The 11,150-nt window shown below is 57.2% G+C and overlaps 3 protein-coding genes across 5 annotated transcripts; all 3 read right to left on the reverse strand.

Moving 5' to 3' along the window:
• Window positions 1-66: 66 nt before the first annotated feature.
• On the reverse strand, window positions 67-2,068 carry CTRL (chymotrypsin like). Its single transcript, XM_028502092.2, has 7 exons — window positions 1,929-2,068; window positions 1,258-1,361; window positions 1,087-1,166; window positions 885-966; window positions 542-722; window positions 322-455; window positions 67-244 (listed from the first exon to the last, which is right to left on the reverse strand). The coding sequence occupies exons 1-7, from the start codon at window positions 1,978-1,980 to the stop codon at window positions 83-85; spliced, it is 795 nt and encodes a 264-aa protein (XP_028357893.1). The 5' UTR covers window positions 1,981-2,068; the 3' UTR covers window positions 67-82.
• Window positions 2,069-3,779: 1,711 nt separating this feature from the next.
• On the reverse strand, window positions 3,780-6,659 carry PSMB10 (proteasome 20S subunit beta 10). Of its 2 annotated transcripts, XM_028501754.2 has the most exons (8): window positions 6,137-6,650; window positions 5,818-5,905; window positions 5,629-5,726; window positions 5,376-5,516; window positions 5,036-5,151; window positions 4,867-4,925; window positions 4,078-4,229; window positions 3,780-3,953 (listed from the first exon to the last, which is right to left on the reverse strand). In XM_028501754.2, exons 1-8 carry the CDS (start codon window positions 6,190-6,192, stop codon window positions 3,842-3,844), a joined length of 822 nt encoding a protein of 273 aa, XP_028357555.1. In that variant the 5' UTR covers window positions 6,193-6,650; the 3' UTR covers window positions 3,780-3,841. The 2 variants fall into 2 exon arrangements, with proteins under 2 accessions (XP_028357555.1, XP_035867938.1); XM_036012045.1 differs by lacking the exon at window positions 4,078-4,229 and having other exon boundaries at window positions 6,137-6,659.
• A 1,110-nt stretch (window positions 6,660-7,769) lies between these two features.
• On the reverse strand, window positions 7,770-11,144 carry LCAT (lecithin-cholesterol acyltransferase). 2 transcript variants are annotated; one of them, XM_028501753.2, is made up of 6 exons: window positions 10,844-11,144; window positions 9,960-10,116; window positions 9,760-9,875; window positions 9,574-9,669; window positions 9,256-9,480; window positions 7,770-8,362 (listed from the first exon to the last, which is right to left on the reverse strand). In XM_028501753.2, exons 1-6 carry the CDS (start codon window positions 10,995-10,997, stop codon window positions 7,788-7,790), a joined length of 1,323 nt encoding a protein of 440 aa, XP_028357554.1. In that variant the 5' UTR covers window positions 10,998-11,144; the 3' UTR covers window positions 7,770-7,787. The 2 variants fall into 2 exon arrangements, with proteins under 2 accessions (XP_028357554.1, XP_035867935.1); XM_036012042.1 differs by having other exon boundaries at window positions 9,574-9,875.
• Window positions 11,145-11,150: the final 6 nt, after the last annotated feature.

Consider the following 11,150-nt stretch of genomic DNA (forward strand, 5'->3'; position numbering starts at 1 on the left):
CCAGGAGCACAAACCAGATGACACGAAAGGATGGAGTCTGGGGTCTTTATGGGATTAAGAAGGGAGGGGCCTGTGGGTAGGCTCAGCCTTGGGCTGTGACCTGGTTGATCCAGGTGCTGAACTTGCTAACCCGAGTGTACATGGCAGGTGCTCGCACATTGCAGTTGCTGGTGCCCCAGGAGACAATGCCTATCAGTACCCACACATTTCCCTTCTGGCAGACAAGGGGTCCTCCAGAGTCACCCTGAGGGAGGGAGAGGGGAGAAGTCAGCATGGGGGCCTAGGGGATGCCAGAGGACAGGACAGGGTGCCAGTGCTTACCTGACATGAGGAGGCCCCTGAGCCACCAGCACAGATCATGACATCGGTGACACGTGAGCCCCAATACTGCCGGCACTGTTGCACAGTGACCAGGGGCAGGGCCACCTGCTGTAGGCGTGCTGGAGTCACATTGCCTGTGTGCCGGGAGGGGGTAGTTAGGCCCCAGACACCTTGTCCTCACCCTAGCTCTCCCACCCGGATCTTTGGCCCAAGCTCCCACCTATGCCGCTGAGGCGGCCCCAGCCAGTGGTGACACAGGTGAGGCCTGAGGGCAGCGCCTCATTCGAGGAAGCCAGACAAACCGGGGAGATCCGTGTTGTGTACTTGGCTGGGGAGGCGAGCTTCAGTAGTGTCACGTCATTGTTGAAGGTGTTGGGGTTCCAGTACGGATGCGTGATGGCCTGTGGAGCCAAGAAGGGGCCTCATAAGATGGGGTGAGCACAGGACCCCAGGGTTGATGGGTGCTTAAGGGGCTAGGCTGGGGCATGCCCTGAATTCCTCACCCCCTGACACCACCCACCTGTACTGCCCACTCTTCCTATGTCTGCAGCCCAGGCACTCACCCGCGAGATGGACAGAACCTGCACAGGCTCGGCGTTGGATGACCTGTCATACTCGCCCAGGACGACAAAGTGACGGCCAGGGCTGCAGTGAGAGTGGGATTAGAGCGCTGAAAGGAGGGCAGAGCAACAAAGTAGGGGCATCTGGAGGGAAGAAGTGGGGAGGGGTAGGCTGCGGAGGGGTGGGCGGTGTGGAAACACTCACACGACATTGCAGTGGGCAGCAGTGACCACCCAGGACTGGCTAATGAGGGAACCACCACAGAAGTGGAAGCCGCTACTGTCCTGGGGTCAGGGGTCAGAAGTAGAGAAGAACTCAGGCTTTGCCTAGGCATGAAATACCTGGGACCCTGCCCCATCCCCAGGGTGCATGTACCTGCAGGGACACCTGCCAGGGCCAGGAGCCTGGCACTGCGTTTTCCCCGTTGACAATTCTCTGGTTGAAGTTCAGTGCCGGTTTGATGGCAGGAATGCCGCAGCCTGGCCATTGAGCTAGTAAGGACCTGCTTCCATACCCCAGCCCACCTCTCCCCCCATCTCCTTTCAAATGCCCCCAGCACTGCACCCCAGAGGAGTCCAAATGGAGAGAGCTCATCGCCACCCCTTCTTGCCTGAGCTCCTTCTGGGCCGCTGCACGTTCTTGATCCTTCCTGCCCAACTAGCCTCCAGGTGCTGTCCAGTCTCTCCAACCTACTCCTCACTGTTCCCCAACTCCATCCGCACCCTCCAGGCCAGGCCACTTCCTTCCTGACCGCTGGATAGGCTGCTTCTGGCTCTGTGCCCTCCCTGGTTCTGCATGCAGCCGGAGGGCTCTTCCTAAACTACATGTCCAGCCTTCATTTCGCAGCTTCCTAAAGCCTCCCTGGCCCCTGCGCCTAGCCTGAGCTCCTGTCTACCTCCTGCCTCCTCACAGCCTTGGCACACCCCTTTTCCTTTACCCACTCTGTCCACCTGCTTCCCTTTTAGACAGCCTGGCCCCCTCCCTGAGCCCCTGGGCAGGAAACCTGAGCTGGTGCTGGGAGCCAAGGCTGGTCCAGGCCTACTTACCCCAGGAGGAGCCAAGCAGGATCACAGTGAGGGTCAGGCTGAGCAGCATCATTGTGGCAGGTGTGAGACTGAGAACCGGGCCTAGCTTTATAGGTCTCCTCGTCCTTGGGCTAACGTCCCAGGCATGAGGCCAGACCAGCTGCATGGGCCCAACCCTGTCCCACGCTCTGTTCTGGAGGGGGGTCTCTCTAGGCTAGGGTTCTCGATCCAGGCCTGGACTTATCAGAAAGAGCCCAGGTGTGAGTTTCTCACCTCCTCCACCCACTAAAACCCGACCTCTGATTGACTACCTGAACCACTCCCATCCCAAGTGCTGAGCACTCGGCTCTAAGGACTTAACTGTAAGGCTGGTGACCACCTGACTGCTGGGATCGGGAAGCCTCCCAGGCCTCCCAGGGGCACCAGACTCAGAGAGAAGCCTGCTCGGCACCTGGGGTGTTCCTGACTGGTGGAGGAAATGTCCGGCTGTACCAGCTCTGCTGTGGAGGGTCAGGGTCATGTGGCCAGGATGGGTTCTTTTTGGTGCGTATGGGGAGGATGCTTCAACCAACTAAGCCACTCAACCAGGGCAGTGATTCCTCCTTTTAGAACAGGAGTCCCTGTTTGCTTACACAGATGGTGACTCTCCCACAGCACATGGTATCGTTGTACACAAACCTCATCTGTCTGGCTCTAAAGACCACACACTTAATAATGAAATGCTTGGGAGGGGCCTAGTGCTCAGGAGGGCAAGGTGTGCACCCTTGGTGACTGCTGCCCAAGCCTGTAGGGAGGATGCTGGTAGAAGGATGACAGTCATCAAATCTCAGACAACCTTCACACCTTGCAGCTCGTGGGCAAGCCCCTGGTATCTACAGCCTGTTTGTTGTCAAGCTTGAACCAAGGGAGAGAAGACGCCCCTATGTGCAAAGTTATAATGGCTAAGTTGGCTGATTTCCTTCCAGGGGTGTGAGGCTTTCAACTAATTCAAGAACATACCAGTTAAAAAATGAGTTAATGGGTGAAGAGAGGGATGGATGAATAGGTGTTTGGTAAAGATGTGGTGGATATATAGGGGTTCAGTGTACAATTCTTCAAGTTTTATGTTTTAAAGTATAAAATATTGGGGAAAACAGTCGGACCCAGGGATGTCCAGCCTAAAGCAGACCCTCCCCAGAGGTTGGGCAGTTGCAAAACCCCAGTGGAGCTCAGCCATTTTGAGGGCAGGAGGCTGCTACCAGCCTCCAGCACCTGAGCCTGGCACTTAAGGTGATCAGCAAAGATTTGTTGGATAAATGTGTCATGTCATCTGTCCTTACATGTGCTCTGTGACCCCTGTCAGCCCAGAAAACTTGGAGTCAATCTCCCTACTCACAGCCCAGCTTCAGGTTTTGCAGCTAAAGGTGTAGCAGGGATGAGGAGTGCTCTGAGAACTTGCCCTTGGAATCAGGGAACAGCTCCTCTACCAGCAGCACTTTAGCCCTCAGTGGGGTCAAGGTTGGGGGCTTGACTGAGAAGGGATGGGCCTTGTCCTGGGCTACTGATGAGCCAGGCAAAGGCTCTAAGTGGGGGCAGTGCCTGGAACCTTTCAGGTTTCACAACAGCCCTCAGTGGACTAGAGGGCAAGAGCAAGGTGTGGGAGTGGTAGGGGAACCTCCATGGTGTGGAGTCAGGAGGGGGCTTTCCACCTTGAACCTTCAGTGCTTGCCAGGGCTGAGTTTCTGGAGCAGGGTAGATACCTATGGTGATGGGTAAAGGGCACCTCTTAGACCAGATGCTGGAGCAGTAGGAGTGGCCTCTGTAGGGACGATACCTTAGTCACAGTCCTGCTGGCTGCGCGCACCCTCTACCCAATAACAACATAGCCATCTGTTCAGCTGTTTATATTTTCTGCGTTTATTCCCCTTGTTCCAAGCTCGAAGCCTCAGCCTGCTTCACTCCACTTCCATGGTCTGCACGGTTTCCTCCACCAGCTCCAATGGCAGTGGCGTCACTGTCTGGGACAGGACAGCTGTGGTCCCAGGGGCAAACAGGTACTGGCCAGGCCTGGCAGAGAGGAGGAAAGGCTTCTCAATATGCGCCTATCCTGTGGCATGTCCTCTTGCAGCCCCCAACCTTATGTACGACAGCCCATCCTCCCCAGTACTTCCCCTGTATCTCTTGCTCCCACCTCTTTATGGGCTTTGTGGGCGAGCTCAGTGTTCGCAGCATCTTGGCACCAGTCTCTGTGATCACACATGCATCCACGTTGCCCCCGGAGCCCAGGTCACCAAGGATTCCTGCAGTGATGGCTTCCACCAGCAGCCCCTGCGCGGCCTCCAGCTGTGGTGATGTGTGTGTGAGGCCTGGTGGTACCTTTTGGTATCACCATCAGGCTACAATCTGGGGACTTTGTTAATCTTGAAGTCCAGACTACTTATTTGCTCACAGCTAAACTCCTCTCTCACCCTGCACCCCCATCTTTACCCCAAACTTCCCTCTACTGGTCTCTGCCTTCCTCTCTCCAGAGACCCCTGTTCCCACTAAGCACTGCCCCATCTTCACAAACTTCTCTGGGTCACTTTCCCTTGAGGCTCTGCTTTCAGTGGCCTGACTATCCAACCAGTGTGGTCTTGGCCCCCAATCCGCCGTGTCACTCACTGCCTTTCTCTTTCTGGGTCTTAGGCACCCTGGAAACAACATATGTCATCCACTTCCACCCTACCCCAAACAAAATCCAGACTCTAGGCCCCACCTGCCGTTTCCCCCCTCAGTTCCAAACGGTCCTCACAGAGCTTTGGCACTGATGGTGGTCTGTTGGAAAAGAGCACTCCTCTACCCTCACTCTACTGGCCCCTCGGTCGTCACCTCTGAGAAGCCTCCCCGACCTCCATACTAGCCCAGGTCCCTCTGCCCTCCCCCAGCCCCTGGGTGCATTTTCGACCAACGACCATGTAGGTGGGTGGCAGGTGTCGCTCACCGTCATGTTCGGCTGGAACCGGTCCTCCAGCACCGCCAGAGCCGCGTCCTGGCCGGAGCCTGCAAACAGGAGGGGCATTTAAGATAAGCCGCGGTTGTCCCAACGCAAGACAAACCTGAGGCCAAGGGCACAGGGGTGGGATTCGTGGGGACCCGGCAGAAGCGCTTACCCAGGGCCGTGAAGGGCAGACGGCTGTATGAACCATGGGGGTGCACGCTGTAGAGCTGCGGTCCTGTCACGTCTAAGCCGCCCACGACGAGCGATGCACCAACGTGACCCTGGTACCTTAGCGCGGAGTGGGTGTGGTTATGCTCAAGCGCTGGGACCCAGGCCCCATTCCCCACATTTCCCCTGGATGAGTCCCACCCCTTCCGGTGGTCGATAGCCTCTTGACGGGCACCACTCCTTCCTTTTGCCCAACCCCTCTCTGTCTGGCCTCTTCCGGTCTCTGGGGACCTCGCAGCCCCGCCCACCCCCTCCCCAGGGTAATCTTAGCCCTGCCCCAGCACCGGAAGAGCGTCTGGCGCAGAAGGCGGGTGACCGTGGCCACGCGGGGCTCTCGGCCCGTGGACAGTGCGTGTAGCTCCATGTTGGACGCCGCCATCCGAGTGGTCATCTCGGCGTCAGCGGCTACTCCAGCACCACAGCAGCTGATGGCGAAGGAAGAATCGATGTGGGCGGGGCTAGGATGTGCGTGGCGGGAGGGGGGAGCAGGGGATGAGAACCCTGGGGCTGTTCTTGTGTGGGGCTGGGAATTCCTACTAGATTTTCGGCGCGATGAAGTGGATCTTCTCGCAGTTCTTGTCCGCCACGACCGAATCGTTAGTTGCCCGCGTATCCGCGCCCAGGATGACTCCGTCCTGGGGCGTGGGGGGAAACGGGCTATTGTCTCAGTGCCTGCCGGATCCCAGGCCGCCCCTCTAAGCCTCCCACTCCCAATCCCCTGCTCACTCGGAACACAAGGCCTGCGATGGTGGTCCCGGTCTTGCGTGCATGAGGGGCCCGGAGTCCTGGGAGGGCGCGTTCCAAAGATGCGTTTCTGGAAAAGGAACGGAGGGGAATGGCTCATGTTTCTGTTCTTCTGGGCCCCCCATCAGATGCCCAAACTCCATTCTCAACTCCCTCACCTCCCGAAGTAAGCCTGGGAACTCAAGTCGTCCACCACATGCGTCCCCCCACAGCCCTTCACCACCAGGAGTAAAGGCGCTTGGGGCGTCCATCCCCAGGAAGGCCTTAGAGCACAGGCAGCTCGGAACAAACCATCTCCTACCTCAGGCAGTTATCGAAGGAGAAGCCCCCTCGGGGCTCGAGCGCTGTTTGCAGCATCTTGGGGCTGTCGGGGCCTTCCGTGGATTGGGGTTCGGTGGTTAGAAGAGTGGGACCAGCAGGGAGCAAGAAAGGCGGAAGCGTGTTTTCTTCAGGGCTCCACGTATCCTGCAATCGCTTTCGCTTTCACCTTAACTCAGGACGCTGGCCTGTTTTGCATCTCCTCTTTCACTTTCGCGTCTGGTGCTAAGAAATTTGGGAAGGGGGTGATGCACCTTGCCTGGCTCTCCATGCTACTACCCCCAGATCCTCTGAACAAATGGACAAATCTCTCTCCTCTGTGAGCTCCTTCTCACACTTCCAGTCTAAGCCTCTGCCTCTGATCCTAGTAAGGGTGTTGGGCCTTTTGCCAGGTCTCTGCTTTATTACAGGCCTCCCAACAGCATCAGGCATGGCCTTTTGTCCTTTGTCACCCTCCTTCACCAACTCCTGCCTGTCCTTTGATTCCTTTGCCTCCTACCCTGAAACCCCAACGCAAAGGCTCCATCCTCTGCATGGTGGGTGGTGATGGTGACGCTGCTGCTGCTGGTCCTTTCATCTTCCTTATCTCGGCTGCTGTCTTTCCTCTTTCCAGAGAGGCCTGTTGGTTGTCCATCTGGTTGCTGTTTCACCTCCCAAATTACCCTTTTTGCATAACTACTGCCTTAGTCTCACTGTCCTCTCCGACTTCCCCATACTCCCTTGCCCCCCCTTTCCCTACAGCTCTACCCTGCAAGAAAAAATCTGGTAGACTCTTGCCCTGGTTAAATCCTTCAGCAGCTGCATGCTACTCTTAGGTTCAAACCCAAGTCTTTACAGTGGCTCATGTTACCCATCTCTTCCGTCTGATCTCAGCAGAGGCACCACCTCCCCTGGTAAGCCCTTCCAGACCTACAGTGCTTAGCCCCTTGTTTTCCTTAAACTTCAATCGTAGACTGCTTACCTCCATTAATGATTAAAACTTCATTAGTGAAATGATCTGATTAATGGCTGTCATTCTGTTTCTGATCTCTTGTACTTCTGTCACCCACCTAGTACTCAGAAGGCCCTGTCTAGAGGTGGGGTCTCACTTGCCTTTTGGAAGCTGGGAGGGACAACTCAGATTCTCCCCATCTGGAACCCTTGGCTCCACGTGCCCCCATGCCACAGTGGTGTGTGCAGCTGCCCCCAGGCCCCGTGCCCAGAGCAGAGGCAGGCACAAAGGCAGTCTGCCTTAACAGCTCAAGCAGGAGAGCGGGAAGCTGTATTTTCAAGGTGCTTAGTTCAGCAGTAGGTTTTACTTAGCAAAGCCGATCTTGCTCTATGCTCCACAAAGCACCAGGCCTGTAGTTACTGATGAATCATGGCATATGAACCCTAATGCCTCCCCCTCAACCCACAAATCAAGGCTTACAGCAACAAAGGATTATTATTTTTAATTGATTTTAGAGGAAGAGGGAGAGAAACATCGATTTGTTGTTCCATTTATTTATGCATTAATCGGTTGCTTCTGGAATGTGCCCTGACAAGGTTGCCTCTAGTATGTGCCCTGACAAGAGATCAAACTCACAACCTTGGCATATTGGGGACAATGCTCTAACCAACTAAGCTAACTGGCCAGGGCCAAAGGACAATCTTTATGCCGGGGGCAGGGGCCCTGGGCTGGCAGCTGGGGGTACAGAGATGCTACGTCGGTAGGTACCCAGCAGAATGGCATTGATGTGCTCCAGGGTCTGGTTGCTGAAGACCATGTTGAGGTGCTGTGTCCCATTAAGAGGTAGCAAGTGCACAGGCTGTGGCTGGAGGCCCTTCCAGAGGGCACAGAGCTCACTGCTGCGTGTGGCCACAGTGTCATCACCATCCTCATAGAGCATGCCCACGGGATCTGTGTAAGGGAAGCCATCGTCAAAGATGTAGGTGCGGGGTGTGGGCAGGCCCACGCCATACAGACAGTATACTTCTACACCAGGTGCTGGGAGGCCGGCCAGCAGGTCACGTGACTGTAGCCACATGTACCAGCCATCCTCAAAGTACAGGTCTGCAAAGAAGCGCTGGAAGTCACGGCCTGTGTAGTTGAAGCTGGGTGTGGAAATGAACACATGGTCCTCAGGCCACCCCAGTCTGGAGGGAAACATCCAGGGGGACGTCGTCGTTATGCGCTGCTTCTGCTTCAGCTTGATGCTGGACATGATTGGGATACCCTGGTTGTCACCTGTGGACACGGAGCAAGGTAGGCAGGGAGCCCGGCTTGGCTGCCCCCAGCCCAAGCTCGAGTGGGTGCTCGGTTTTGTCCCAGCCTAATCCAAACATTGACTCCAAGCCACACTAGAGCAAACCTAGCAGAATTCAGTAGGTGCTTAATGTGTGCTTACTAAATGTGAAGCGCTGACACCTCTGTGAGGCAGGGCTGTAGGTTCTCGAAGGAGGGCAGGGAAGGTTTTCCTGAGGGTGGATGTGCGTGTGCAGGTGGGGGAAAGGCTGGTGGTTCTCTCGGGCAAGCGTCTGCTGGCCCTGCGGTCGACGCTGCACAGCAGCCAGAGGTGTGTTCCAGGAAGTGTGAAAGGAGACTGTGTCTGTATGGGACTAACTGATGTGGTCTGAAGAGGGTATCCCGCACCTGACCATGAACCCTACAGGGGAGACCATTTGGCTGTGCCAAGCAGACAGTGGGTGCTCAATGGGTGGGAGCTGTGCCACTCCTCAGGGAAGAGTGGGAGGGGCTCCTAGGGTCCAGCCCCGGCTTTGGCAAATCTGTTTTCAGTAAGGCAGATCCCTGGGCAAAGGGGCGCCTGGGAACAGAAGGCAGCTGAAAGCTGAGGCCACAGGAACAAACCTGAGGCAGGGATTCAGACTGATGGGGTCCACTTCCTTTCTGTCAAACTTTCCCTTTTTCATCGCTAACACAGATTCTGGTGGGAGCCACTCTAATGGTCTAGGCCGGGCGCACTACTCTTCGGCCAATGAAGGGCCCCTGCCCTGGGTGGGGTGGACAACACCCGGGGCCTGGCATTGTAAGCAGAAGTGGGAGTGAGGGTGGGCCCAGGGGCAGCTTCATTCCACCCCTCTGTCCTCCTACAGGATACAGGTGATCAGAGGCCCTCTCACCTGAGGCCAAGACCAGCAAGGGCTTGACAGAGCCACCCCAGGGAGCCCCAAGAGTGATGAAGCCATCAATGAAGCGATCCTTCCAAGACTGGGGCTGGCGCAGTAAGAAATAGAGCAGGTGCAGGCAGCCAAGGCTGTGCCCAATGAGGAAGACAGGCTTCCCATAAGTAGCATGCATCTCTTCCACCAGTCTGGAGAGCTTCTGGTAGTACTCCTCCTGCTGGTCTACAGGGGGAGAGGGGTGTGAATAGGGTCAGGACGGCGGGGGTCGGGGGCTACCTGCCTGGCCCTGAGCCCATCATCCACAGAGGCACTCACTGGGCTCCAGCCGCCAGTCATAGGGGGCGGCCCGCACTGTCTCATCCCGCACATACCCGTTGTTGACCAGATTCTGCACCAGGGTGTGCATGTAACCTGTGGGGGAGGCAGCAGCATTGGGGCTCTGGCCGTGGCTCCTGCAGGCCCCCACAGTCCAGAGCCCCACCTTTCCCCCAGTACACACACCTGCCAGCTTGTTTTTGTCCAGGTACTCAACAGAGTGGGTCTTGCCAAAGCCGGGGACACGGATCTGTACACCAGGGGCGTTGGACAAACGCCCAGAGCTTCGGTTGTAAACAACCCTGGGGGCAGTGGGACATTCAGCTGGCCAGAAACCAGGGGCAGGGGCAGGGTGAGGGAGCTGGGGCCAAGGGGATGGCACGTACCTGGTGTTATCGATCCAGCAGTCTACCCCAAGGGGTAGGAACATATTAAAATCCATCCAGATGGTGAAGAAATCCTCTGTTTTGTGGTAGCACATCCAGTTCACCACATCTGGCTTATCCAGCTTGGCTTCCAGCTGGTTCCCCATGCAGCCAGGCACTGTGAGCACTAGCCTTCACTCTGGGTTCCTCGGGTTTCCCCAGTGACCCCCACCCCACCCTAACAGCCACCCCCTACCACTGCACTGACCAGCCTTCATCTCGACACCCTCAACCCCCAGACTGAGGACCCACCCGCTTGCCTGCCCAGCAGTGCAAAGCCTAGGCTCCCCTCAGGCAGGAAAAGTGCAGAGGCCAAGGCCACTGACCTCCGCCCTCCCAAAGCAAACACTTAGCCTGTCTCCCCGTTACTGCCGAAGTCCAAGGTGGGAACAAGGGAACAAATAGGTTTAGGAGGGTGGGGTGGGGGCTGGGTCTAGGAGCAGGGGGCAGGCCTTGATGGGCCTCTCCTGCTCCCCTGAGCTAAGCATCTTGTCCTTGCTGGGTGGGGGCTGAGGAAGGAGTGGTAGGGCTTGGACCAGGGTCCAGTGGCTGCAGCTGACCACAGCCTGTAATGCGCGGACCAAGCCCTCAGGCACACACACCAGCCCCCGCCCCCTGACCACCCCCTCACCACCCCCACCCACTAACTTAGAGACAGAGGAACAGTGTGGTGAGGGAAAGGGATGACTTCTCTGCAGGACAAGCCTCTGGCCCCTCTGAACACTGAGGCAGGTATCAGGGCTAATTCAGGGACAGAAGGGCCTTGGCAGGGTTGACTACCAGGGGCTGGGGCCCAAGCTCCCCAAGGTCTGGCCTGGCACATCAGGGGCCTGGTGGGGGCTTACCGAGGATGACGGGCCGTGTGTGGTTACTGAGCTCAGCCTTGGGCGTGTTTTGCGGGGGGAACAGCACATTGAGGAGCCAGAAGGGGGTGGCAGGGGGGATCAGCAGCCCCAGCAGCAGCAGCACCCACTGCCATGGGGAGCCAGGCGGCCCCATTCCAGCCCTAGTGCCTATTGCCTAGTGAAGCAGTCTTGGGCTGGCCTTATCTGGATGGGGGTGGGAGGGGCCCCGGGGCCAGTGGGAGGGACAGTCTGGCCAATGGGGATGGCCAGAGATTTCGGGAAAGGGGCACAGCCTTGGAGCTGGAGC

This window comes from Phyllostomus discolor, chromosome 12 (assembly GCF_004126475.2).
Source record: "Phyllostomus discolor isolate MPI-MPIP mPhyDis1 chromosome 12, mPhyDis1.pri.v3, whole genome shotgun sequence".
Lineage (NCBI taxonomy): Eukaryota > Metazoa > Chordata > Mammalia > Chiroptera > Phyllostomidae > Phyllostomus > Phyllostomus discolor.

Coding starts and splice junctions, on each gene's coding strand:
- CTRL (XM_028502092.2), bottom strand. CDS start 1,980: ATGATGCTGCTCAGCCTGACCCTCACTGTGATCCTGCTTGGCTCCTCC. Junction 456..541: donor GGGCCGCCTCAGCGGCATAG/GTGGGAGCTTGG, acceptor CCCGGCACACAG/GCAATGTGACTCCAGCACGC. Junction 245..321: donor CAGGGGCCTCCTCATGTCAG/GTAAGCACTGGC, acceptor TCCCTCCCTCAG/GGTGACTCTGGAGGACCCCT.
- PSMB10 (XM_028501754.2), bottom strand. CDS start 6,192: ATGCTGCAAACAGCGCTCGAGCCCCGAGGGGGCTTCTCCTTCGATAAC. Junction 4,926..5,035: donor TCTGCCCTTCACGGCCCTGG/GTAAGCGCTTCT, acceptor TCCTGTTTGCAG/GCTCCGGCCAGGACGCGGCT. Junction 4,230..4,866: donor GGTTCCAGCCGAACATGACG/GTGAGCGACACC, acceptor ACATCACCACAG/CTGGAGGCCGCGCAGGGGCT.
- LCAT (XM_036012042.1), bottom strand. CDS start 10,997: ATGGGGCCGCCTGGCTCCCCATGGCAGTGGGTGCTGCTGCTGCTGGGG. Junction 10,117..10,843: donor CACACGGCCCGTCATCCTCG/GTAAGCCCCCAC, acceptor TAGTGCTCACAG/TGCCTGGCTGCATGGGGAAC. Junction 8,363..9,255: donor CTTGCTGGTCTTGGCCTCAG/GTGAGAGGGCCT, acceptor CCGTGTCCACAG/GTGACAACCAGGGTATCCCA.